The 27,821-nt window shown below is 48.2% G+C and overlaps 1 protein-coding gene and 1 long non-coding RNA gene across 6 annotated transcripts; one reads left to right on the top strand and one right to left on the bottom strand.

Annotated features, from left to right (window-relative positions):
- Positions 1-9,085: 9,085 nt before the first annotated feature.
- zbtb18 (zinc finger and BTB domain containing 18) lies at positions 9,086-18,593 on the bottom strand. Of its 4 annotated transcripts, none has more exons than XM_015362438.2 (3): positions 17,874-18,593; positions 11,966-13,644; positions 9,086-11,761 (listed from the first exon to the last, which is right to left on the bottom strand). In XM_015362438.2, the coding sequence occupies exons 1-2, from the start codon at positions 18,388-18,390 to the stop codon at positions 12,014-12,016; spliced, it is 2,148 nt and encodes a 715-aa protein (XP_015217924.2). In that variant the 5' UTR covers positions 18,391-18,593; the 3' UTR covers positions 9,086-11,761; positions 11,966-12,013. The 4 variants fall into 4 exon arrangements, with proteins under 4 accessions (XP_015217924.2, XP_006638459.1, XP_069035960.1 ...); XM_006638396.3 differs by having other exon boundaries at positions 17,771-17,959; XM_069179859.1 differs by lacking the exon at positions 17,874-18,593 and adding an exon at positions 15,686-16,185.
- LOC138223881 (uncharacterized) lies at positions 18,213-21,615 on the top strand. Of its 2 annotated transcripts, none has more exons than XR_011182271.1 (2): positions 18,213-18,341; positions 21,235-21,615. It is a non-coding gene; the product is annotated as an uncharacterized lncRNA (long non-coding RNA). The 2 variants fall into 2 exon arrangements; XR_011182270.1 differs by having other exon boundaries at positions 21,232-21,615.
- Positions 21,616-27,821: the final 6,206 nt, after the last annotated feature.

Below are 27,821 nucleotides of genomic sequence, written 5' to 3'. Positions count from 1 at the left end.
AGTGCTTTCCCTTGAAATGCATGTTCACATTCAACAGCCATTTACACTAACCTTTGTACTGTACTAGTTTCCTAAAATTAACAACGACCAAAACCTCCGGAAGCGTTAGAACGCACTTCTGACAGTGGGGTGAACTCATTGTTCCTTGTCTGGATATAAAACACGCCCCCAGCTATCTGCAAGCTTGTCATTTCATCCAACTTGGAAACTGCCTGTGAGGAGTACAGATGTCATTTTTTTAATTAACTAGGCTCAAAGAAACGGCATGTACAATCACCGATTCAGCTCATTCGTCAAACGGACAAAACACACTATAATGCAGCACGCAAAATGGGTTCCTTCAATCTTCTGGTTTTGTTTGGTTTGGTTGATTTGGTTTATTCAATCAAATAAAAAATTAATAAAGTATAAATAAACCAAAAGGCAGCTAAAAGCGCAGCAAACTCTGACGCCTCTCTCGGACGCGCAGGGACGGCGAGGCGCGGCGGGTCTTCGCTCGCTCGGTGCCCGGGCGCTGGAGCGCTGTGGACAGGTGCCGGGCGCGTCCGGCCGGGGCTGTGCAGCTGCCCGCCCGCCCGACAGATGCAGCCCTGTGGCCGGGGTGTGCGCCTGTTCTCCAGCCAGGCGAGGACAGAGAGAGCCCGAGAGCCCCGGGGGCGGTCAGGCGTCTGAACAGCAGTAAGAGGGGCAGGTCGAGGGTCACCACCGCGCCTGCGATCTCGCCGGCAGTGACGCTCCTCGCAGCAGCGCGCTGGGCCAGCGGTCCTCTGGTCTGGAGCCACTCCTGTGTGCCTGAGGCGCAAGACAGGACCACAGGGCCCCATCTGGGCAGAGCCCCAATGGTGTCCCACAACGCCACTGTTGATTACCAATGCGTATCATAATAATAATAATCATAATCACAAGAACAATTAGTAACAATATTATACTGTGCTCAGAAGAAGCTGTCTGTGTGCATTTTAATATGGAGTCAGTGTCTTGTAAGTCTCCTGCCAACGGAGCTGTCCAGGGGAAAGGGTGCTGAATCCGTCCTAAACTGCTTTACTTGCCCTAGTCTCGTCATCTGTGCTCCTGAACTAAACGAATCTCCGCGGGCTGAGCTCCTGTTCTTCCCTGCAGCCCCTTTCTGCTGACTAGATTAGTGTTGGGAGGCTGCTGTCTCTCTGTTGCTGGTGCAGTCTTGTATAAACACGTGGGCAAACATTTTCCTTTTAAAAGCAACACGATTGCATTCTAACTGATGTTATCACGACTCATAATAGGCAGAGAATACAGCCGCCTTAAAGCACCCGTTTTAAAAACACCACAGAAGTGAAGTTTTCCGGGCCACATCTGTGTCCCTGGAATAGACATCAGCCCTCTGCACCAGATCTGCCCAGACACTGGGGGGGACAGGCTTTGCTTTGTCCCTATGTTTGCAATCAATTCAACCACAAAGCAAAGTGTGGTTTAAACTTGGGTTTAAATGTCTTAATCCCTGGGAGTCAGTCATGGATTAACACCTGGATAAAAGATATTGAGAGTTTATGTTTTCTGTTCTGTATTTGTCGGCCACTGAACACACGTGCCCCTGTCAATCCAGCTGAACACGGTGTGGGAATGGAAGGGGGTCAGAGCTGATAAAGAGCACAGAGACCCAATGGGTCTGGAAAGTTCGGCCCCACAGACCCCACAGGCCCCACAATCCCCATAAGGGGATCTCCAGCGGCTCAGTGGAGAAGGTCGTGTCTGGGACCCAGGGGAGCAGGTGGCACACTCCTTTCTCACGACCAGTAATCAGCTGGAGAAGCAGAGATCACAGGCACAGACAGCTCCTGCCAGGAGACATATTTCACAAGCCTTCCTACTGCACAGTAAAAGCTGGGAGCTTTGTTGTCCTTCTTATAACTGAGAATAAGAAATATATTAATGAATGTTTTTTTTTCATTTTTGAATCTGTTACACTTGTATGCATAGTTTAGTGAAACTAACGATGGGCTGTTATTCAAACATTTTTGCATCACAGTTGTTGTTTTTTTTAGAGTTTGAAATGTATATGTATCAGCAGATTTGTCCGATATTCGACCTGAATTTAAATAACCATGATGTTTGCTCCCCCCAGAAAAACAAATTTTCACAAAGGGGATGTGGAGCCAACAGTGAGCCACGGTTTTTTTTTCTGATGAAGAAATACAAAGATGACAAGATGACGTCTGAAAGCAGCATGCTGTCCGGTCAGTCTCCTCGTGAGCTGAGGTGCTGTGAGACTGGGCAAGGTAGAGCATCTGACCAGTGACCTCCTGACGATGTCGGGAGTGGTTTCTGTGTGCAGACTGGGGCTTGGGTATTGTTTTCTGGGCTGACCTCCACATTGCCCTTTCACAGGGCTGGAACAGAGTGGTGTTCAAGAGAATATTAAAATACACCAAAGAGGGAAACAAAGAACTTTACTTCTGCCGCTGTTGATTTTTTTTCAGTTTGCAAAAGAGTTCTGGGACTTTGCTTCCTGTGTCCAGCATATCGGCCACCACAGATTTGCTTACAGCCTCACACACTGCAGGCGGGCTCAGCGCAGAGGTGTCAGCTGGAAACAATACCTAGCTGTAATTTAAACTGATTTTAATTATTGAAAAACGCTGTCGGTTCAGTCCCGTTTATACAACAAATATATTCAATCACAAAAAAAAACAAACAAACACAAAGAAAGTTGTTGTGGTCCAGGAAAAACTGAGATAAGCATGAGGAGAATAACAGGAGGTACAGTCTATTGACAATGTGTTCGTCTTTAACCCTTTCACGCTGAGGGGAGCGCTGGTCAGTCACGAAGGGGTCCCAGCAGCTGGATGCTGCTCTGTTCTGTCTCTGGCCCTTCATGATGTGCCTGCTTCTCCAATGGTCTTCAGAGAGGTTTACAGGTCTTTAATTCTCCAGATTCTTAAGAACAGCCCGGCCGGCCTACAGCTTCTCACTGCTGTGTCTTACTCAGTATTTTACACACTGAGGGATCTTTGGGCTGGAATGTGCTCTAGAAACGTCAGGAACTATTATGATTTAGAAGAGTCTTTTTTTCTATTCTTAAGATGGAAATCGTGAAAAGCAGCCTTCTTCACAAATAGACCTCTAATGTGAAAAAACAAAACAAAATACTGATACAAAAAGAAAACTAAAAAATGGAAATTTATCATGGAAACTTCCCCCGATGAAAGTATCTGGGTAAAATGGCCTCTTCTTGTCTGTACCCTCTCCCACGTTCTTCTGTTCTCGGCCAGTAAGGGTAAGAGATGGGGTGTGTGCTAACACTGGCAGCAACTGATGATGTTTCTGATTGAAAGAAACAGCTCTCAGGCTCTGATTCCATTCCACTCACTGTCTTACACAAGGTTGCCTTCTTCTGCTGTTTTTTACAGAACCGCTATTCTATTGTAAGTGCCACTTCCATTAGAGCTACACAGAGAACTATTTTTACTGTCCAAAAAAAGCTTTTTTCCCCTACTTTCTACAGTAAAAAGTACTGAAGACAGAAAGCTTCTGTGCACTGCGTGACAGATGCTAGTACAATTGTTTCTTTTTTCCCAGCAATTTAAGAATGGAGTCCATATGGTGGTAGCTGATGGTGGTTTGTTTGTATTGTGCACTTTGTCAGCAATCCTCAGAGATGCAGAAGGAGTAACGATGATGCACGCAGCTGTGTGGAGGAGAGCAGAGTCGTTAGTGTTTCTAGCTGCGAGTCTGCGTGTGATGCAGGTCTATATGCCCACACCCACCCCTCATTAACCACGGGATCTGGCGGCACTGACTGCAGGGTACACCTCGGCCTCCTGCCACAGGTAGCAGAGTCATCACCTGTTTAAATCTGGGGGAGGAAGCTAATCACTTCATTTGCACTGCAAACGTGCAGTTTGTAATGAAATACGTGCATAAAGGTTATTGACAAGAGAAAGTCATTTGGCCTGTCTAGCTTGTTTGGTTATTAGCTGATTGCTGTGAAGGACTCATCCAGCTGTGTCTTGAGAGAAGCCGGGGTCTCTGCTCTGATGACAGGGCTGGGCAGCTTGTTCCCCACCCCCACCCCCTGTGCAGCTGCTCTCTGGACATCAGGCAGCTACACTTCGAAACTGGAGCAAGTGTGTCCGCTCCTGAGACTGGGAAGCCGGTGGCTGGATTATTGAAGCCGTTATTATTGCAAACCTCAGGCCGGTTTCAGCGACCTCACGAGCTGGCAGCCACTCTCGCTGTCCCCCAGCCATGGGAATCGTGCTCCGATCCTGGCAGCCTGGAGGGTCTCATTAAAACGCTGCCCCAGGGAGAGAGACAAGCCTGGACCCCCGGTCTCTGTTCTCAAACTCTTCTGCCTCTGTCTGTGACCTGTTTAGGAAGCTTCGCCTCTGTCAGATCTACTGCAAAGTCCCACTGCTATAAAACAGGCAAATGACCCAGTCAATCTTTAAACAGAATAACACATTGCGGTACAGGACTAATTCTTAGAAATGTGACCAATCTGCACCCATCTGCTCAATGTTCAGGCGTTAGTTTCATGATCTCAATTATCAAGAGTTAGCTTCATAATGAGTTTGACATTCTAAAGAGGTCTTTAGACTTTGCTTTGCAGGAATTAAGGCAGCTGGGGCGGCGTTAACAAACGTAGAGACACACATGGAAGGAACACAGTCAAACTCTGCTAATCTGCCCACCAGGAGTGCACAAGAATTCACAATAAGAACAGTTTACAGATGAGAGGGGGCTATTTGGCCCATCTAGCCTGTGTGAGTTAGTAGATAGTGTTCACCTGAGCAACTCATCCACTTGTGTTTTGAAGTGCATCAGGGCCTTGGCTTCATAAACGTGGCTGGATAGCTCGTTCCATACCCCCACAACTCTTTGTGTAAATATGTGCTTCCCGTTCTCTGTCCTACATTCATCATTGAATGTTTTACCAATAATTGATCATGTTTTGACATCACGTGATCATTGGCAAAATCAGGTTCAATCACAGAACCTCTGGGTAATACTACACTTTTCATTCACGAAGCACAAAGTTGGCTTCGATGAGATAACAGGAAGTAACCCGACACCCAGAGAAGGATTAGAGTAATGTCAGGCTTTTCCCGCACAGGGAGTTTAACATTCTGAACAATCAACCACAGAACCTAGCTGCTGCATTTCTGCAAGGGGCAGCGTTGTGTGTTTGGGAATGCATGTGATAATAACTCTGTTTAAATTAAAAACAGCTAATAGTGTTCCTGTAGCACTTCTCGTTTCAGCCCGGAGTGCAGCAGTTCACAGGGGCAGGCCTGCTGTATCACAACAGAAACTGCTGACCTGCTCATGTTAAGGCTGAGCCAGGAACAGAACCGGTGTCCTGCAGCCTTTAACAGCCAGACACCCAGCAAGAGCAGGAGACACGCGTAGGGGGCCGCCGAAATGACCAGAATAAGAACTGGTGTGTGCTCGTTTGCATTGGTACAGAACTTCTTTTGTTCAACTCGTCTTTTAAACTAGAGGAATTCAGCTCTGCAAGGTCACATGAGAGCAGCATTCAAGTATAATTTCCCGTGCGACACTCAAAGATGGAAGCACTTAGAGGACACTGGTGGTATTTATGTCCTAAAGGATGAATTCCTCTGTGTTTTTTTAAAGTAGAATTTTAGTTCGGTGTGAAACCATGAAAGTGTTTTCTAATTTCTGTGATCGTGTGCAGCGGTTACTCTGACCAGCTGTTGTGATGCAGCAGCGAACCCAGCGAGGACTCTGTACTGTATGTACAGTGCCCTGTGAAAGTCCTGGGACAGAAAAGTGCTGGCAGACCTCAGAGATTACAGCCCGTGTGTGACAACAGCGGCAGTTAACAACATAAGACTGCCGGTGAAATATGCTGTTTTAAAAGCTTCAAACCGGATCTGTCGGCGAATCCCCCTTCCCAGTGCCTGACTTGGCTGCAGCAGTTCATCCTGGAAATTGGGGGAATTTCCATAAGCGCTGCAGAGTCAGCGAGGACAATCTGATTTACCTTCCCTGGAATCGTTTTTCAGTCTCGCTGCCATAAAGGCGACCCACGTGTGTGAAGAAAGTCCCCCACCCCGTGCACAGCGCTCCACGCCGTTCCTGGGCGCTTTTCTCCTGTGCTGCAGACACGCAGCGCCTCCCACAGCGACACAGACATTGTTTTTTTTTTAGTGGCGTCTCCTTTTGTTCAGGGGGACGCAGTGTCTGGTGGACAGCCGCCTTCCCACCCCGGTCAGCCCCCCCCCACGCGCGCGCGCGCAAACCCCTCGTCTCTCGCGAGGCGGCGCTGCCCGCCGCCTCCCGGCCGGCCGCCGCCGCCGCGCGCGCGCTCCCGGGCGCCCCCCGAGACCGGCGACGCACGCGCGCTCCTTCCGCACTCGTCTCCGGACTTCGTGCACCGACTGTGACTCTGAGAAACGGAGCCTCTGCTGGGTGCAAGAGGAGCTCGTTCACACGGGCGCCCTGCTCTCCAGAACTGGCTGTGAGCCTCGTGGGCCACGCCACACCGGGACGGGGAGCGAAACACGAACCTGCGGGCCCGAGCTGAGAACTGGGGCATCCTCAGCACCCCGCACGCTTTATTAAGGGGACACCACTGGCCCCACTGCCCCTGCAAGAGGAGTCACTGTGTGCCGCCTTCGCTCAGTCATCGCGCATGAACAGCCCTCCGTCTGTGGGCTCTGAGCGTCGCGGCTGTGACAGCCCCGCTTGGCAGGGGAGTCCGCAGACTGCAGCGCTCAGCCCACTACCCCTCGGCTCGGCCAAATGTTTCTGCAGCTGCCCTTTTGTCCCCCCTCCTTAAGTAAACAAAGGATAGATACAAATTAATGACCTAAATTTACAGCAAAACCCACAGCCATCTGAGAGCAAATTGTCTCCTCGGAGCAGATGTTAAGTGACATAGCTATGCGAACAATACCGGAGTACATTAAAAGATAATTATACTGTTCCAGCTCCTAGCGAGCCGAGAACCCGTGCGACTTTTCTCACACCGGCCGCCGGGCTGAGCTCTTGTCTCGGATGTTAAGTAGGTGCTACCTCTTGAGCGCTCCCGTTAATGACAACTCAGAGGTCTTAAAACGCAATTGCGCCACACAATTTCCCGATATTCAAACAGTATGAAGTGGGCTCCAGGAGTCTAACCAGTAAGAAAAAACACACTACAAGGAAAACCTATATAACAGGGGAAAACAACTTTATTTTCTTTTAAACTCATATTTCTAATATATTCTAAAAACATTTTTTATATGGAAAGGCCCCGTTATTAGAATTATTTTAGAACTGCTCCACGGATGTTGTGATGACTAAAAGTGACGGTATCGGCTCTTCCCGAAGCCTGCGGCCCGGAGTCTTCCTCACCCAACCGCGCGGCGGCTCCGCGCGAGGGGCCGGCTCGCGCCTCGGCTGCGCCCCGAGCCCCGGCGCGCGCACTGCCCGCAGCGGCCCCCGGCTACTGGCGCGGGGAAGGCCAGCGCCAGTAGAGTTGGTGAAGTGGGGTGGCGGATGCGCTTTTCGTTTTCTTTTTTTTTTATTTTGCGGTGCGAAGACCTTGCAGTTACAAAGGAAGACTCGCCCACTTCGAGGCGGCCGGCTTCTCCTAGGCGAGAGGTGCGGACAGCAGCGAGACCTGGGCCCAGCTACAGGAGAAGTTTGACATCACCTTCCCCGGAGGCCAGCCCTCTGCGAGCCGTGGGGCCCCTTCCGCCGGCCAGACCTCCCAGAGGCAGAAAGATTGTCCCCCCAGAGCTGCGCTTTCAGTACGGGTGTACCGTCTGGTTTTACTGTTTTAAGTTGTGCATTTGTGTGAACCAGCTTATGAGAGGCACGGGCAGTGATTTGTTACTTTTAGACGTCAACAACACGGCTAAGGAGACACTGCCGGACCGTGAGCTCAGGCCCGCGGAGCGGAGCGGTCTACACGCCGGGCTGGCGTCACCCAGAGCCGGGATGTGAGTGCTCCACTGTCCGGAGGCACTCAGGACCGACATTACTGAAGAATGTCCTTCCAGGCAAGCGGTAAAGGTCTGCTGCTGCTGCACCTGCATAGTAAAACGTTAATTGGATCAGGAAAGCAAAGTAAAACCTTTTTTTTGTTAAAGGCTTGCGGAAGCACAGGAAACGGTGCTGTACTCTTGAGGCAGGTATGGCACTCAAGACTGTTCCCATAAACACACCCAGCCGCACAAAGTGGGTGCAAATGCAAACATCCACATTCATGAATAAATCATGAAAGATCCGAGTTAAAGACCCCTACAGCGCAGAGGTGTATAAAGGCGAGACAGGCCGTGCTAGAGAACGAACCTGTAAACAGTGGAGGGAGATCCCCACAGTAGGGAAAATGGAGCATCTTAAAGCATTGCTATTTGAGATGGGTGCACAGGCAATTAAAGTGCTGTAACTAGGTTTTGCAAACCAGATGGTTTTTTCGTGCCACATCTACAGCGTCTCTGTGATTAAGATGAGCGATCTTAAAAATATCCCAACAGGTTATCAGCAACTTGCGAAATCCTTCTAATGCAATAATTGCCACACTGAAGGCACTAGTCCAGAGTGTTTCTGGAGCCCTGCAGTGTATTTCATCGTGTGCTCCTGTTCCAAGCCTTCCCCAGACTCGCGGATTAGCAGCAGGAGAGGCCCGTGCAAGACTACCGACACCACAGATGACAACAAAAGGACCCTACACCCGATTTAAAGAAAATATTTCTACTCGAGTGCAGAAAGTCATTTCTGCTTGCAGATAAAAGTGAAAACAGACATGAGGAGGTGAAGTACAGGGATAATTTTGGGGATTGAAGCATTTGAAAATTCCACTACATTGACAGATGGTATTCACCTTTTTGAAGAAAACAGCGTACGTTTAACATGATTAATTCTGTCCATGCTACAAATGACACCAATACCAGGACAGATCAAAACCCAGCCTTCTCACCTGTGACTATATGAACATCCACAAAAGATGAGGCAACAGAACTTTTGGGAACTTTGACCTTAGCTGCCATATTGCTAAACAAAATTCAATAGACTAATCAGTGATTAGTCAATATTCCAACTGCATTTTCAATGAACAGAAATGAAAATCAACTGGACTTTAAACAACAGGCTCTTAAGGTTCATATAATTTATTGCAATTAGCACACAATTTAAAAATTTCACCAACAGCACACCAAAAAAGTACAAAACTAAACAGCCTTATAATTTACTCCCCTTGAGAAAATAAAACATACTATGATTGTCAAAGCTAAATGTCAGTCTAAATAAAAAAGTCAAAAAGAAACTTACTTTCACAGGGATTACCAATTAAAAGCAAATATTTTTTTTAAATCTGTTTCTTCCTCAGACAGCGATTGTCCTTTTCAACAGATTTCTTTCCTTCCAGTTTAATTCCTCTCCTGTCCTTACCCAGACCCCAGGTTCTTAGCAGGTTATTTCCAGTTTTCAAGTAACCAAAGATAAATGGAGATGTTTAACAGGTCATCTTTTCACAGCTTTTTTTTTGTTGTTTTCTTAAAAAAAAAACCAAACTGATACAGTCCAGCAACACACAATTTCGGCTTTCCAATAATAACTTTCTGCACGAAAATAAGCGGTTTTTACAGTAGTTTAAGGCGGTCAAATACATCTGAAAAATAACGTAAAAAAAAATACAATAAAATAAAAATAAAAAAAACAACCACAGCAAGTATTTGCAGTAATATTCCCGGAACATGTATTTGTGAGTGCAAAAAAGGAGAATGACAAGCACTGTGCAAAACACCCATCGCCCCGAGTCGGCAATGCAGCTCGTGCTGCTGGGGGAACGCGCCCTGCGCCCCCTCTCTCGCGCTGGAACACACTCTCAGAACAGCGGGAGGGCAGAAGAAGAGAAACTAAAAGCCAACCGGCGCGTTAGGTAGGGGCACTGTGATGATGTCCCAGCTCAGCAACAGTTAAAGGATTCCATAAGGGGAACAATGAGAACACTGAAGGCTACATGCACAGAGCATAACACTCCCAAGTGTTACTGGTACTCCTTCTTCAAAAAGGAGGAGAATACTCCTTCAAGTAAAAACAACATTTCTGTCAATGGGCAATTCCATTTCATATTTTCTAAATGTTAAAGATTCTTCTTCTGCAGGGCTGATAACAAACAGTTTTTGTCTTCTGTAGCTGAGTGCTAATCGTGTCTCTCCTTACTGATTACTGTAGCTGGGCTTTAATGGCATGAATTAAACCAAACACTGTCCAGGAAGCATACCTTTAACTGTTAAGGTATTTCACCCAATTCTTACAGGTCCCTGTGTGTCTGTACACACAGGTAAAGGAAGGACTGACAGACTCATGCTCTATAAAAGCAGTCTGTCGGAGTCTGGCCAGGCTGGGAAGGTAGTGCTAATTCTCCAGACTGTTCAGGTACTAGCAGGACAAAAAAGAAAATCCTCCAGACCCTCAGAGTTTCAAGTTTGTTGCAAGTGCCAAAAGAAAAATAATAAATAAATTACTTCAAATAAAAAAAAAATGCAAAGCGGCTGCCACCCGATCAATTCGTCGTTCAAACTCCGACCTCATCTGCATATTTTAGTTGATAATTGGAACTGACAAAAGCTGGCAGGCAATTTAAGGAGGAAAAAAAAAATAATAACAAAAACATTTTCAACCCGTTATCGTGATAGAGAGACAGCAGCTGCAAGCCCAAACACATCACAGACATGCAGCTCAGTGCAGGAGGGCCCTGCGGTGCACCGCTACGGCCCAGCACGCCCTCCGGAGGCCAGGACAATAATGACGGTGGATTCCTGCGTTTGCTTTCTGTCCAACAGAAGCTAGAACCGGTACACTTTATACAGACCGAAATATCAAATCAGTGCACTTATACATGTTCTTCACAGCCCCGCACAAAATGTCAAAGGAGCTTCTAATTACATTGTAAAAAGAAAAAAAACCCCCGAAATTTAGGAATTAAATGATTGAAGCGGTAAATTTAAAACACACTCTCCAAGGTAATAATGTAAAACAACGAAAAAAGACCTCTAAAAAAAATCATGCATTTTCCATAACTGTAATATTTACTTTTTTCCAACAGACTGAGCTAAAAGTTTTAGCACAGTCTGTTATTTGATCAATTACAGTGTACAGTAACAGCAATTCACATTTTAAATATACAATTTGAACTTCATGCAATGACAGATCCCATTTTCAGACAGATGTCGTCACTCACTTCTACAAAGCCAACTTAAGATTATGGTCATTTGAAGAGGGATATGTTTAATAAGTGTGCGTCTACCCATTTGTATAAAAATGTATAACTGTAATGGTACGAATTAAAAAAAGGCTTTCAGGTCATTTGAAAAAGGATACCACCCATTGCATGAAAGTTTCCTTTTGTCCATCATCAGTCAGGTTTCCCATCACAAGTAAAAAATGTACAAAAGCTGAAGTTCTGAAAGCTTGTAATTTATAATAACATGTTTCCTTCGAGGGCTTAACATGTAAAATACAGTAGAATTAAGTTTCTCTTATTAAAATCCAGTAGTGCACTACACGTGTGTACACACGCGTGTATATATATATACAGAATGTTCACAGTACCTGTTTAGTGTATCGTCACTGTTTTCTTCACTATTTTTACCACCAGCTTCATGAGGTGTATACATTTGCAGCTTGCAAATAAAATGCCTTGTGGGCACTCCCCACCCCGGCAAGGGCTCGGGATCTGCGTGCAGTCGAGCGAGCCTCGAGAGGAGACGGCAAAGAATCGGGAACTTAAAGACCATGTAAATGTTTGCGTTCACACCGATACGCACTGAAAGATAAAAAAAAAACGTTGCTTGTCAAATAAACTTCTGAGAGTATACCCTGCCACGTGGAGGGAATAAATAATAGTTTTAATAAATTCAGCAGTAACATTTTTATTTGCTACTAAAGTGCAGTTTAGCAAGGTTGCAACTGAAGTACAAGAAACGTGACTGATTTGAGACCCCCCCTCCCCCCCCGCCCCATCCCTTACCTCTGCCCCACAGCGCTCTAACTCCCAGTGCTCCCAGTGCTCCAGGGCTCACTTCCAGAGTTCCTGAGAGCTGTCCTCCAAGGCCCAGTCCCTGACGTTGGGCAGGCTGAGGGCCTCGCTCTTGACGGAGAGCGAGTTGACCAGCTCGCAGTGGAACTTGCGGATGTGCCGGTACAGGTCCCCCGACTGCGTGAAGCGCCGCTCGCACCACTTGCAGGCGTGCGGCTTCTCGCGGGTGTGCACCACCGCGTGCCGGCTCAGGTTGTGCGAGTACTGGAAGCTCTTGCCGCACTGGGCGCAGGTGTAGGGCTTCTCCCCGGAGTGAGTCCGCTCGTGGCGCTTCAGCGTGTACATGCAGGAGAAAGTCTTGCCGCAGATGGAGCAGGTGGGCACGTTGACGTCGCTGGCCGGCTTGGCGCGGACGCCCTCCTGCTCGCGGAAGTGCGTGCTGAGGTGGATCTGCAGGATGTGGGGGCTGGGGAAGACCTTGTTGCACAGCGGGCACATGAAGATCTGGCTGTGGGGCCCGCCGAGCATGTTGGAGACGTAGGGCAGCAGCGTGCTGTCGATGCTGGCCGCCTCGGCCGGCGCGCGCTCGCTCTCGGGGCTCAGCATCTCGTCGTCCTCGCTGGCCTTGTCGTCGCGGTCCAGCTCGCCGGGCAGGGCGGAGAGGTGAGCGTCGTACGCCAGCCGGCCGTGGGGGTTGTGGCCGTGGGTGGCGACCCCGCCGTTGGCGCTGGGGGCCTCCTTGGGGCCGCCGCCGCCGCCGTGCTCCATGTCGTAGTCGCCGCTGGCCAGGTCGTCCTCGTCGGACGCCGCCTCCTTCTCCACCTTCACCTGCACCTGCGCCAGGCTGCCCTGCAGGCTGTCGGGGGCCACCGCGCCGCAGAAGTAGGGGTTGCCCCCGGGGACGGCCTCGCCGGCGCCCCCCGCCAGGCCGGACTTCACGGACAGGTCCAGCACGCAGTCCGCGTCGGCCGACACCCTCCTGGAGGGGGCCGACCTCCGGGAGAGGGACCCCGAGGAGCTGCAGGGGCTGCCCGCCGTCTCCCTCTTGCCGGCCGCCGCCGCCGCCGCCTCGCCGCCCGCCGTGGGGGCGCCGGCCGGGTCGGAGGGCAGCCTCATCCACATGTTGCCCGGCTCGGGCGGCGAGTCCCTCTTGTTGCCCTCCGAGTCCTCGTCGTCGCTGGGCAGCAGGTCGCCGCTGGCCGGGTGGCCCGTGCTGCCCTCGGAGAAGCTCTCCACCTTGTCGGAGCAGCTGGACGCGTCCTCCTCCCGCTTGGTGCTGTCCGCCTCGGCCGTGGCCTTCTCCTTCAGCTTCTTCTTGCACACCTTGACGATGTCGTACATGTGCAGGTAGCTGGCGGCGGCCAGCACGTCCTCGATGGGGAGGGCTTTGAACTGGAGCTTCCCCTCGTACATGAACTCGAGCAGGAGAGCGAAAGCAGGGGCTGTAACAATGTCGCTGTTCAGATGAACAATGTCCCTTTTGTCCAGCTGGTCCTTGTAAAAGAGGTGGAAGTACATGCTGCACGAGGCCAGCACGGCGCGATGGGCTCGAAACTGGGCATCGCCGACCAGCACTGTCGAATCACAAAGGAAGCCCTGATGTCTCTGCTCACTCAGACACTGTAGTAAATGTCTGCTGTGGTCTGGAAACTCCATGTTGTCTTCATAACCTGGAACAAACAGCAGATGTTAGTGCCCCCTTAGAACAACAATTGTTTTGTTCGAGCCTTTACGTAACTTTCCTCTTTCCCACAATCGCTCAGCTCTTTTCCCCCACAGTGTCAACGGACGCGAAGAAACAGCGGACGAATACCAGGTTTTCGATTTTCTTTGCCCCCTAGGAAACAAGTGGATGTTTTATTGTGGCGAAACTGCCATGTAACGCAAAAAGTGCGAGAGCCTTTCTTTTCCGTACGAATGAGGAATCCAACATTTCACAAACCATTTCATTATATTATTTTAAAGTCGGTCCTGCCAAACCAGGTTGGTTCCCTTAACAACAAGAAGAAAAAAACGACTGGTGCAATTCTGTTATTTAACCAGCTTTAAGGAGGTCATTTCAGATTTGTACTGTAGCTCTTCTACAATATTCAACTGTAATTTTTAAAGATGGAGTTAAACCGTCAGAAAATGAAGTTGCCCTTAAGATTTTGTTTTTCAGTATTACAAATATATTACACAGACTTTAAAAATGACTACATGACCAGTGACTGATTCCAAGCCTAAAACACAAAGCTTCTGTAGTTCAGTCACACAGACAGATGCGTAACTACAGGACCGTGCAGCTCGGATACAGTTCCCCTGATTTCTCTCTGGGCAAGGACTGGGTTTATTATTATTCTAACCTGCTCTGGGTTTTAGGTAAGAGGCTTTTAGCTACACAAACCAAGCAAACCCTGTCTTTGTGCAACACTTAATACAGAAAGTATGCAGTTGTTCAAAAGATGCAAATTTGAATCAGAACATACTTTACATGCACCTGACCATGAAAAACATTTTCTTTTTATATCCTTTTCCAAATTTAAGGAAAAAAAAAAAGACTCACACTGGGTAAATCACAGAATCAAAAGTCCAATTTCAAATAATTTTCCAAAAGCTTGCTCATATCTGTGCCCCAGCAGAAAGCACTCTTAGAAAACAACACCACCTGTTAACTATATGGACTCTTCTCAGTGAAACAGAAAAATAAAAACCAAATTAGTATTTATTCTTATTCCAGGTTTGGTCATTTAACTATATATCACCTCATTTTATGGAGCAAGGCATTTCTTCCACTTTGTAAGAAAAGCCTGCAATTTGATTTTTTTTCCCCACCTCTTTCGAGAAACTGCACATCTTTCCTCAAAGAGGAAACCCAGAAGATTTACAATACAATCACTTTAAGTGCCCTGTAGTCTACATCAATCCTAATCCTTAAGATGGCTAAAAATAAAGATTGCAGGACAGCTCACAAGGTAGCAGCGATCAAATTAGGAGGCTGAAAGGACAGAGAGGGACGAAGAAGGAAGCTTATAAACATCTGATCCAGCTGACTGTGGCCATATGGCAGCTGCTGCCCAGATAAAGAGATTAGGACTAGGAGGAGTGCGATTACAGCTGTCTGGCCAATTCAGGCAGCTCAAATCTGCAAGTCCTAAATTAGTCACTATGACAAAAAAAGGAAAGAAATGCTTTCAAATAATTACCCTGCTATTTTAGATGGGTAAAATGAAAAGGAAAAAAAAACCTGTCTACACAGCCTGGCATGGTTTCTTTTGAAGTCACGACTTTTTCCTCTGTGCTTTACATACTCTCCCCCTTTTGAGGGCTATCGTTATTTTTGTAGAAAAAAAAAAGAGAATAAAGTTCTTTCGTTCCCTAGCTGGAATTCTTCCTGCCGATTTTTTCTCTCCCCTAAAACACACAGTGGCATCAACGAATACATCAGCTGCAATAAAACAAAAATCTCTTGTGTACAAGACACAAACATCAACAGCCTGTTTTACAACAAAAGGAAGGTAAAGGCACTGTGGGCACTCAAATACCACAACTGCCGTCAGGAATTGAATTCCGGATGCACTATGCGAAAAGCGGAAAAAAAAAAAAAGTTTCCCATTCATCTCCACCTCCCTACCAAGTTGAGTCCCGAAAAGCAAACAATCGAGCACGCTGGAACAATCACAGAGCCAGCGTGCCCGCGGACATCAGCCCTGACAGCCCTCCCTACCGTACCTGCTGCAGGCAGCACCAACCGGACCGAGCCCCGGCCGCAGCTCCTCCGCCGAGCCGAGAGACAGATGCCGAGTGGAGAGGACGCTGGAAGCGAACGAGATACCTTCTCCGCACGCAGAGCCGCACACACTAACTCCCTGCCTGTGTGCTAGAATAAAAGGCGGGGGGATGGCAGTCTGTCAGCTGCTCTGACATCATGTTCAGATGGAAATGCTACCTCCAGCTGTGCTCCTTTTAATGCCATATGTTACTCCTCTACACTCTTGCCACCAGCCTCTTCTTTACACAACTTTTTTTTCCTCCCTTTCTTTAAAAGAAATTGTACATCGAATTGTTTGGGGAGAACTGGTCAACCCCCCCCCCATTACAAATACACTTCAAAACACACACACACACCCCTCCAATCTGCACGGAAAGACAACTTTACCAAACAGGTCTGACACTTTTTTTTTCTAGCCTGGTTTACTGCATTACTGGAGGGATGCATTTAAAATCCTTCCAGTTTTTTGGAGTGTGCATTCCTCTCCCCAACCCCCCCCCCCCCCCCCCCACACACACACACACACAACCGCCCCCCCCCGGCCAGTAACCCTCCACAGAGCCCCACTCCGCAGATTTGCAACTGACAGTTCTGCAGCTGATATTGTTTTCGACTTCTTTACGGTTCAGTGCCCTCGCCAGAGCCGCCATTCACTGGATAACTGATTTAAAAAAAATAAGAAAAAGAAGACAGGGAAAGACTGTCCCCCCCAAAAAAAAATAATAAAATAAAATAAAATACGCAAGCCAGAAGAGTTTTGACCAAGTTTCGTTTTGTTGTTGTTGTGTTAAGGCTGCCCTGCTGCAGCGGCGCGCCTGAAAGTATCCGGCTCCCCCTCGCGGGTGACGATCTCGCGGTTCGGTTCCTGTTCGGCTGCGGCCGCCGACACCTCGAGTTTCACTCGGCGCAAACCCCACACGGGAGCTCACCGGAGCCGGGGCGACGGGAGGGGGGTCTGTGTTCTGCGGCGGAACCTCAGACCGGTGCGTGTGGCCCGACCCGACCCGTCCGGTCCGGTAACACCGCACGACACCAACACCACACGCGACTCGGCACCTGTCGCCGGCCGCCACCGAGCACAGACTAATGGCCAATATCGCCCACATTCCTCTCATTTCTCTTCACATCCGAGCAGTCAGAAGTTGCACCGCTGAATCACCTGTAAACCCGCTCCACCCCGGGGTCCCGTGTGGGCACATTTGCCGAAAACAGGGGGGTAAATTCGGAGCTTCTGGCCCGGGTGTGGGGGTGAGGGCTCGGCAATTCCTCAGGACATCGCCAAGAGCCGCGGCCGGCTCCTACAAGCCCGCCGGAGGTCACGGAGCTCCCCTGCCCGGGCTGCAGGCGACCTCACCGCCCGGCACAGCGGCGGCGGCCCCCGGCGACACCGCCTGCGGGGCTCCCGGCTCTCGCGGAGGGGCGACGAGAGAGCGCCGGGGCAAACAAGGAAACACGTGTGTCCTTGTGGCCCCTGAGTGTCACTTTCCTCCCCGGGATCGAGGCTTTCTTTGCTCCTTGATCAGAGCAGAAGCCTCCTCTCACGCGTGACAGATGACCGACCCTTGCAGCAGCAGCAGCAGCAGCAACAACAAAAGGGAAACCCGCACAAGAAGCAACAGTTTCACAGCGAACTTCTCTCCAAACTTCCCGGGACGCCCTGGGCAGGGCGCTCTGTCCCCCAGCTCCAGCCCCGCGCTGAGCGGCGCCCCGGGCGCGGAGGCAGCAGCGTGGGGGGACCCAGGAGCCACAGCCAGCCCACTGGCGCACACGGTCACGCCACGCCACGCCACGACCGGTAGCCGAGGCACCGGCGCTGCCCGACCGCTGCCCGCCGGGCTGCAGGCCCCGCCAGCGCTGTCTCCCGCAGCGGCGAGCCCCGCAACTCCCCGGGCTGCCCCGGCAGCGGCGCCCCAGGAAGATCACTACTTTTCCGTCTCCTTGCAGCCTGCCCCCCCCGCCGCCCGCCCGCTCGCTCGCCGCTTCCTCGCTCGGCTCCCCTCGCCCCCCTCCCGGCCCGAAACACCCCGGCGGCTCGGCGTACTCACAGGCAGCGGTGCCCCGCGTCGCCCTCCCCTCCCTGCTCGCCGAGGAAAAAACCGACCACAACAAAAAGAGCTACCGCGACTTTCCGCTGCTCCCCATAACAACCTGCAGAGGCAGAAAAGACAGAGCGGGGACCCGACGAGCTGCGGCAGCCAGATGTTTCCGAGCTGTTGCTACTCAACTCTCCGGCGGAGGGGGACGCGCCGTGACGGGCGGCCGCGGCGGCCAATGGCGGCGGCGGGCCGCGGCGCGCCAGCCAATCGGAGGCGGCCGCTCGGAGGGGGAGGGGGGAGAGGGAGGGGGGAGTGGGAGGGACGTCTGTTTGTTCGGCGTAGGTTGACACCAGGCAACAGTGAGAAGGCAGAAAAAAAAGGCCAAAGCGAGCTGGTTTCCTCAAGCGGACTGGCGCAGAGCGCAGGGAGCGAGACGGGCAGCCGGAGCGCGGTGGCGCCTGGGTGTTGTAGTCCTGGCGGGGCCGCAGGGAACAGGTGCCGCGGCCGGGGGAGAGCGGAGCCGCCAGGCCGCCGCCTTGTGCTGTTTCTGCTGTGCAGGGTGTGCTGGATGTGTTCGTAGGTAAAGACCGACGGAGGGAAAGCCCGTGTCCGCTGTGCCGGTCATGCATGAGCGCAGGTTGTGTGTGTGTGCGTTTGCATATGTGTGTGTGTGTGTGCGCGTTTCCCCACCCTGACCGAGTGTAACACCATCCACGAACTGTACCGAAATGTGCAAAAAAATGACTCCCAGTGTCTGCATGCTGTCGAGGTTATTTTCAGCATTTATGTGCGCGTAGGTTTAAGCCGCGTGTCGGAATTGTCTTAAAATCGGTTAATTGACTTGTAATTTCGCTACAGCCTGTATTTACTCACTGACCGCGGTGAAACGCACTCTTCGAGTCAGAGAGCAGCTGTGAATCATTATCCTTAAAATAGCTGTTTGTGTTTGACAGCTGTATCCCAGACAGATATAATAAAGCATTTACTGTATCATAACGTACGCGAATTCACGAAGATGTCAATTTCAAATCTGAAAAGAGACGGAAATTGTGTTGAAGTTACACAAATACGACTTTGTTAATTAAAATACTGTAGCCTCTCTTTCTAGGAACAGTCTCTTGCCGTGACGACTCATCAGTATCGCCGTCTGCTTCCCCAATGTCTTGCTTTTCTTTAATACAGATTAAAAGGATACGCTACTCGTCATGAACTGCGAGGCGCGATTTGTAACGTTTGTTTGAAGTCAATGTGTCCTGCAGCAGGTAGCCACTGAAATAGAGAGTGCGGAACGACAGTAAGATCGTTTTATTTCATGATCGGAAATTATTCCACAGTTTAGATTTAAATACAATGACATTGACCAAAGGGGCAACTGGAGTCTCAAGTACGGCATGAGAAAAACGGATGAAATGTGATTAAATTGACATCTCAACGATTTAATGTTTTAAACCAAATGTTTAAAGGTCTTTTTAAAACTGCGTTTTAAATGTTTTTTAATGAGTGACGCGCTTGTCAAACGCAGTCCGTACTCCTTCACTGGAACTGCGGGAATGTGTTACAGAGACGCTGCTGAGAGATTCAGTTCTGTATTTTCCGCTTTCGCTCTTCAAATTGAACTTCCTCATCCAGTCTTTTAACGGTAGCTGTAATATGTTTCGAGGGATTGACGCTTAGTTACACGTGTGTGTTTTTTTTTATTCCCGGGTAATTATTTTTGTTAAAGCCTGCGCGATAAAAATCGTAAAATTTCACGTTCACTCCTCACAGGAAAGCTTTGGTAACGCGAAACCAACTGAGAAGTAATACACTTCACCAGAATTGCACCGGAAAGCAGAATAGCGAATATTGTTTTTTTTTTTCAGCTGAACTGGGCTTAACAGGAGGAAAAAAAACATAACAAATTGTTTATAAATCAAAGCATAAGAACGTAAAAATTGAGCATGAATTGGTTCTTACAGAAGGAAGCTTAATATTTTTATTAAAACAATTTTGTGGATTTATTTGAAAAGACTGCTTATTTCTAAGGCATTTTGTCTTTGCATGCTTTTAATGATAAATGTAAGCATTCGATAACCTATGATCGATACAGGTAGTAAAATGATTAGGAATACAGTTAAGTGACTGTTAAACGTCACCCCGGTTTTTTTGTGCGCTTAAAATGTCAGACGAAATTTACATTTAGTTTCCGATTTGCTGTAAACTGCTGTTTACAGGTAATCTCACAACACCTCCGACGACCCGCAGAGAAAAAAAAATATTTTAAAAATATTGACTGACTGATAGCTTTAAATACTAGTCTAGCGTTTTCAGCAGTTTTCTGAAATCCCGGTAGAGACTCGGAGCTGAGCGCAGAAACGAGGTTCCCGTTTCTGACACACAGGCGCGATTGTCTCGGTAGCGTCGCGACAGATTGCAAACAGTCCTGCACCCCAACCCCGGCAGAGCAGAGGTTAGAGCAGAACAAAACCGTGTCGAATTCAAAAATAATAAACTGCTGATTGTGAAAGACCTGAAATGGAAGGCATCTGTAAACGGTTTATCTGTGTGTTAAAATGGCCTTGATAGTGTTATCTACTACGCTCACATATTTTTTTTTCAAGTAGCGCGCCGGCTGAAGACAACGTATAAACTTTAACGACATGTTTGAAAGTGTAAGAATGCGCATGGACAGGGTTTCGGGTGCTCTTCGTAGCCCAGGCGCTGTGACAACAAGAACAGAGGCGACGCAGGGGGTGTGAAGTTTGGGCAGAAAGCCTGGGATACACTTGTTCACAAGCTGTAGCTCTTACTGACATCGTTCAGCATATACGGTTCATTAAAAACCAAGATCAGGAGGCGCTCCTTTACACAAAGGGTGGTGGGGGTCTGGATAAAGCTGCCCAGCTAAGTTGAAACCGATACCCTGTTTTTTTCTTAACATCTGAATATGATCCTGGGATCAGTTTAACTCCTAACTAGCACAAGGGTCAGATAGGCTGAATGCCCTCCTCTCCTTTGGAATTGTTCTTATGTTCTTATGTATATTACAGAAATACAGCAGAATTCAAAAGAGACATCCCTTTTTCGGGAGATACAGAGTCACGTTTTCTTCTCTGGCTGATATTTTTGGGGTGATAACTTAGCCTTTCGAGTTCCTAAAACATCTTGGCAGCAGAGGCAGGGGTGTATTTACAGTAGAGCTTTATTCAGACTTAAACCGGATGAGTTTAAGACTAAGGGAAAGCTCAAGTGTACTCTTCAAAATTGGTGAATTGCTCTGCTTAATGCTAATGGTAAGGTCTTCCAGTTAAACAAAATACCTGAAAAAAACACATTCTGGTTGTGTGCTTTTGAAACGGCACTGGGAGAATACTCCCATGTCTAATCCAGGGTAAGGAAAAAAAAAAGCGTGGAGCACAGTCAAATTAGCCCAGGAGTATCTGGAAAACATTCCTCCAACTGTTTAATTAATTGCAGTTTCATTTGCACAGCAGAATGTACAAAGTTGTGTTGTTCAGTAAATGCCAGTGATCACAGAGGCAGGACGGGAGAACTAGGACACTGGGACCGGAGCCAGCAGAGCTGGGAGCCCTCCCTGTGAACGAGCCCAGCTCAGCGGAATGGCATCTTCAAGTGAGCCGAGGCGCCGATCTGCTGGGAGGACCTGGAAAATAGCCGCTCTGTGCCGTGTGTGCGCCTCACCCGGGCCCCGGCCTGAAATGAGATTTTCCTGCCAAGATCCTGGGCAAACGTCCGCTCCTTTCCCGTAGTTTTGTGTGATAGACCACTGTGTCACGGATCGCTGCATATCCCGTATGTGAAGGTGGTCATGTTCCAGATATGTGTGTGTGAATTAAATATCTTTTTTGTTTCTATTTGACATGTTGTGTTTCTATGTTATTGTCTTAATAGGAAGTATAATAGAAACAAGTCTCATCATGTTTTTGTTTCAGCTCTTTGCCATGTATGGGCTGCAGGCCCATCCCAGATCTCCAGTGTGGGTTACTGTTGTCTGTTTTAGAACTGCTTAGAATTTCCTTGGTCCTTTTAGAAATCTTGCTATGTTATACATACTAGCTTCATTTTTTGTTTCATTTGAAGAACCATTTATATTAGCACGGGGAATTCCACGTGTTCATTGTGTAAGAAAGTAATCACTTTTTTACACTTCCTAGTGAATTCTGTTATGTGTGCGTATCAGATATCTGCCGGAAACAGGTACAGTTTTCCGTCAGAGTCTGGCTTCTTGAACCCCTGACAGCTGTCTGCTGATGATAAAAGGTCGATGTGAAGATTTCAGAAACGCCCTGTTTCACAGGCAGTACTGTTAAACAACCAGACCTTCAGAAAGTGTTGGTACAGTACCACAATGTCAACACACAATCAATGCTACCAGGTGTTGGCATCAGCAGTGCAAGTTTTTCACTTTGTCCCAGAATCCCAAGTGATTAACGTCTTGTCTGAATTTTTGTGCGGCCGAGGAGCGTTCTGAGCCCCCACCTGAGGTTACAGCTGAGTCACCTGTACGGTCACGGCGATGGCGAGGCTGCATGTGTCTGATGTTGGACATGGCACTCCGAGAGGAGTGTTCCATCTGTTCCAGCGCAGATACAGGAGAGCCGTGGCTGTTGAAATCAAATCTCTTCATTTCTTCACAGAGACTCGGAGCAAGTCTTCCAGAAACCTCCTCTGCATTTCCTGTACCAGTTATTTCAAACGGAGCTTAGGAAAAAAAATTATTCACTCATTTCCGTCGTCCCCCATCTCTCCTGCAGCTGTCCAGTGTGTCAAAGATGTCTGGTCTTTCATGGAACAAAATGTCTATATCTTTGAAGCACGGGGAAAATTAGAAATAAAATATTTTTAATTCTTGCATTGCTGGTACGGGGTGGTGCTGTGTTTTCTCTTTAATACAAACGCTGCGAGATGTCTTTCCATTTTACTGAAGGTCCTGTGTCTGACAATCTGCTCGGAATCTGGCAGGCTTTCGGTTTCCAGGTGAAATTTGAATAGAATCTCTAAAACACATTAAATGTACAAACAGGAAGCTAACCAACGCGAAAAGCAGGAGCCTGTGTAGGCCGTGTCTTTCGGAGTCCAGTGCGTTATTACACGGCCCCGAGACTGAGCTACAGCAGAAGGGTAGGGTGGCCCAGAGGATATCAATAATTCAGCCAAACATGGAGGGGGCTTGTTTCCTCGTGGTCTTTATCTGTTCTATACACACCACAACCCACAGAAGGCCCGGCTCAATGCTGCTCACTCAACTGTGCTGAAATTTCAGCCGGATTGTATCTCACAACCCGTTAAGTGAACCCGGGTCCGCTTTCTGCGGCGAGCTCACACCTCGCGGCTGCGGGACAGCAGCGCGTTCCTCCGCGTGATGCCGACTTCCGCGGCTGCCTTTTCCAGAGAAGCGTCTTGTTTTCCGCGACATGGGCAGCGAGCCAGCAGGTGCGCCCTGGCCGCTGGCTACCTGGGTACAGCTGACTGAATTCATTCCAGCCCCGACCCACAGCTGTGCCCAGCAGAGCCCCGAACAGAACCGCACTTCGTCCCTAAACTCACCTGGGCGCGACAGTGCGGCGCGTGTCTGTGGGGAGAAAACTGGTCTATAAATAGACGCCCAGACAGGTGTGCAGGTGTTTTCAGGGCTTTCACATGAGGCATCATGGTGACTTGCAATTCCTAATGACAACGTGAATCCCCAGAGCTTTTGTTTAAGTGTCACGTCTCGTTTTATGGATCCAAAATAGGGTACAGACAGCACACAATAAGCAACCACGTTTCCAGAGGTCAGCTTTCTCCATCCGATTTTTTAAAAAATTGGTATTTGTTTCTGTGATGCCCTGATAGTAGTGCAATTTACATTCATCCCCTATATCTCTCCTTGCTTTAAAATCCGAAGATATCCAGCCCATTTCTTGGGGTTGCTTGTGTACACGTTGCGTTACATTAGTGCGCCCCTGACGGATCGATCGATTATAAAGGGGTTGCTGTGAAAAAGCCTGTCCAATTTCAAAGTTCGTCGAGATTTGCATACCTTGCATGGCTTTTAAACAGCTTTAAGCAGAACTTGCAGAACTCTGCCAGAAGCCATATGCAATTGAAATTTAAGTGGCTAATCCATATACCTTCATATGGCAAGCTTTTTCAGTCAGCAAAGCAGGCACATTTTTTACTATTGCATGCCGGCTTTCAATATGTTGCAGCTGTTTTGAAATATGTGCTCTTTCATACTGGCACAGTGTGCAAAAACGCAGAATAAAGAAAACTGCTGATTTTTGGACAAAGCTGTCGGCATATGTGATGAAATACCACAGTTTTGTGTGGTTGTGATAACAATGGCAATTTAATAATTCTGTGCATTTAAAAGCCATTTTCATCCCAAATGGTTTCAAAATGCTAAATGTGTGAAAATAAGAGGGGAACAACTTCATCCTCCACTGAAGCTCAGCTTCCCCTGTGTCGTGGCGACACATGACAGTAACTCTGCACCAGCAGCCCCACGGCACACTAGACCAGGGTGAGGAATGGGGAATGACATCACTAGTTTAATCTAGGGAAGGCAGGGGAGGCCTGATGGTATACATCCAGGGTGGAATTCAGCCAGGACACTGGGACCCTGCTCTTGGAACACTGCCTTCGGATCTTTAATGACAAAGAGTCAGGACCTCAGTTTTAAACTGTCTAAATAGTTTGTGGTATTTCAAGACAGACCTGAAATTGCAATTATAAGTTAGATGCAACTGGACTTTTCTTTTTCTAAAGCTCATTTGAAATACTCAGCTAAGTTTCCTAGTGTATCGGGAGCCTTTTCTTAAGGGGCCGTTTGCAGTCGAGGGACAGGCAGGACTGACAGCAGAGGCGTGAGGGAAGACAATAGCACTGCCGGGTGCTGGGCTGAACTACATTGACAGTTTGACTTGATTTCAGCCTGAAATGTACGGTGCTCGGTAGATATTTTACATGCACTCCCATGGAAAAAAACCCAACTATTCTCACAAGCCGATTAAAGCACAAGCCGATTAAAGTTGCATAAAAAAATCTACGAAAAAAAACACTTTACATGCTCAGCGGAGCTAGAAATATGCTCGTAACACCTGTAGTTTGTAGCTGCTGCCATATCATGTCAGTGAGAAGAGAGTTCTCTCTGTTTCCCTGCCTTCAGGCATGGGAAAGGTACAGCAGCACGTTCCATTAAGTACAACAGAGAAGTAGCGTTGCATTACAAGAGAAGTAAGAATAATCACTTCATTGTGAAACTGCGTGCTCAGTGCAGCTGTGCTGTGCATTCCTTCCTCTTGAGGTCACTGTGGAATTCAACCTTTGCTGAAGTGCTCTTCAGGGGGGCCTCAAGAATTCATCAGGAGATCCAGCAAACCTCTAAATCACGGGGTTTAGAGCTCCTATTGATGATGCCGTCAGAAGAAGGGAAGGTCTTTATCTCTGCAGCCTCACATGTCCTAGAGTCTGAGACTGGGCTGTCTCTCAGGCACATTCTGCTCCCACCCCCTCACACAGGAAGCTGTTGCTCTGCATCCCAGAGTCCCCATTACCCACAGAGCACCACTGCAGTCCAGACCTCCACCGTGTACCTGAAATGCCAGCAGAAAACTGTTTGAGCAGTCCCACTACCCGAGTGGTGGGTGAACAAGAAGTGGGTGGGTGAAGAACAAGAACAGGTGTACAGGGGGCATTGTGTTCCCTTTGGCACAAGGCAAGTTTGCTGTCAGGGGAGATTCCAGTGGCAAAATCACCTCGGTCAGCTCACTCACCTCCGAATCATCTGTGAAACACAAACCAGAGGCCACAAGTTAATGCAGCAGTTTCTGCATGTACATGATGTACTTTGGTCTTCAAGACCTGTTATCGCTGTGCTTTTTTCTGTTAACTCTGATGACTGCAAGGGTTTGACCAGTGTTTCGGCATCGGGAGGTCATCTTGTAAATGAGGATAAAAGGAGTTTATGTCTCTTACAGGCGAGATTTTCAGGGCGTATCCACTGCAGTAGTCTACACTCCCCAGTCCCAGCAGGATGGCAGAAAATCCATATCCTCTGCTGCAAATCTCTTCTGTCTTGAATTTTTATTCAACTCGTGACACAGAGTCCTGTGTCTAATTTCTAATTCATCAGAAGTTTGAACGAAAGCTTCACACTGAGCCTGAAAGCCCATCCTCTGCTGTATTCTGAGCGTGTTTCAGTGAGAAGAAAGGGACTTCAGAACATCATGCTGTCTCCCCTCACAAGTCAGACTGTGGCAAGAAGTCAGTATGAATGTGTAAACTGATGTGGCTCTGCTTTCTCTCAGCTGTTTCGTAATTTAGAAAGCTGAAGGGTTTCTTTGTGTTTTTTGTTCACTGGATACTGGTAAAATTGTGTAGTAGCCATAGATGTAACAGTAATGTAACTTGAACTACAAACATTGCGTATTCCAGAAATCCCCCCGATGCCCACAGTATCCATCAAGTCTCTCTATCGACCCATAAAAACAACCAAGAGAATCAGAAGAAACCACTTTTCATTTGTCCGTTTGTTTTTGTGTAGCACAGCCAGTTGCCACAGAGTGCATTCATAGTTATTTACATGGGCTGTATCGTACAGTAAACCAAAGGGAAATCTGTATAAGTGGATGTGGAATAATTCAGTTATCATGGATGAAGAATCTAAGAGACACTTCTCAGTCACCTAAAGCTGTAACAATATTTATTGCTTCTCTGTATAAAGATTAAATTTAATGTCAGATATATAAACAGCAACAATTGTCTAATAAATAAAGGCATGGTCACCTGCAATACACTGGAATAAATAAGAGAAATTAATGCCCTGAAATGAACCTGTCATTTATATTTTGCCAGGAACAAATAACTGGACAGGATAGGACAATATAATCAAGTATGGAGGCGAGAATGAAAATCTCTGTAAGGCGAAAGATAAATCTCTGGGGGTCCAAGATGGAGTGTCTTCCACCAGGCATGAGCTGTGTGTAACGAGGTTGGGTTTGAGTGACAGCACAGTCTATGTGTGAGCCATGCTGAGAGAGGTTGTGTGTGCTCTGTTAGCATTAGTGCCAGAGGGGGAGGGTGTGTCTCAGTCCACTGGGATGATCTATCTGGGATCTTGTAACGGTGACGTCATCACCCTCCCTGGGTGCAGCAGGGACCTCAGCCGCCCGGGCCGGGGGAGGTCTCCTTTAGCTCACTCGGCTGGTTCCCTGTGCCGTCACGCCGGAGACCCGGGTTCGCTCCCAGGTGTTGTGGGACGAACCGGCGGTGTGGAGAGGCGAGAACACAAGTCCATGTGGAATCACGACGGTCCCACTCTGTCCACTGTCCCTCAGACGGAAAGGTGTTGAACTGAGTTGAGTATCAGGAGACATTTTTGAGGGCACTAAAGCATGAATTACAGAGTGTGATGAAAGGTTTTCTCATTTCCGTCAGTGCTGCATGTATTGGCCCTTTTTAGTCTGTTTTCACACTTCACTCAAAGGAGTGCGCTCATGAGCCCATCTTCACTGAGTCTCGGGGGAAAAAGGCAAAGAGAACTTTGTCAGCACTCAGCACTAATGGACACCTTTAACATCGCTGATCTTATTTCAAACAGCACCCCTTTCATGCAAAATATCTCATTAAGTCCCCTTACATGAATTCAGTATGTGTTTGTTAATTAAAGTTATTTGATCAATTTATCAATATGTGTTTCATGGAACAGCACAAGACGTGAACATAGTCCTGCTTGTCTATTTTCTCTCCACAATGTGCTCATCAGGCTTCGTCAGCACAGGCTTCTGGCAGTGATGTAAATTGCACACCTCTAAAGGGAGTGCTCCTGTTTCCAGGGAAGAGAATGACCCATCGCCACTATCCTTGTCAGATCCCCCGTAACAAGAAATGTACCTCTGCTGTCAGCTCCTCTGTCGTCTAATGTTGCTCTTTTGGAAACTTGTCTGCACTCAGATCTGGCGCAGAGGGACGGCAGGTTTTACTGAACGTCCTGTAGTTGCCAAATCATTCACACAGGGAAAGGAAACCGAATGACAATAGAATACCTTAACTGGCTTTGTCACTGTGTCCTTGTCCT

This window comes from Lepisosteus oculatus, chromosome 17 (genome assembly GCF_040954835.1).
Source record: "Lepisosteus oculatus isolate fLepOcu1 chromosome 17, fLepOcu1.hap2, whole genome shotgun sequence".
NCBI lineage: Eukaryota > Metazoa > Chordata > Actinopteri > Semionotiformes > Lepisosteidae > Lepisosteus > Lepisosteus oculatus.
This window is presented reverse-complemented; position numbering and strand designations above follow the sequence as displayed.

Excerpts from the sequence above, each read along its gene's own strand:
- zbtb18 (XM_015362438.2), bottom strand. The coding sequence starts at position 18,390 with ATGCATGACCGGCACAGCGGACACGGGCTTTCCCTCCGTCGGTCTTTA. Across the intron at positions 13,645-17,873 it reads TGTCTTTTCTGCCTCTGCAG|GTTATGAAGACAACATGGAG; the intron begins GTTGTTATGGGG and ends TGTTTGTTCCAG.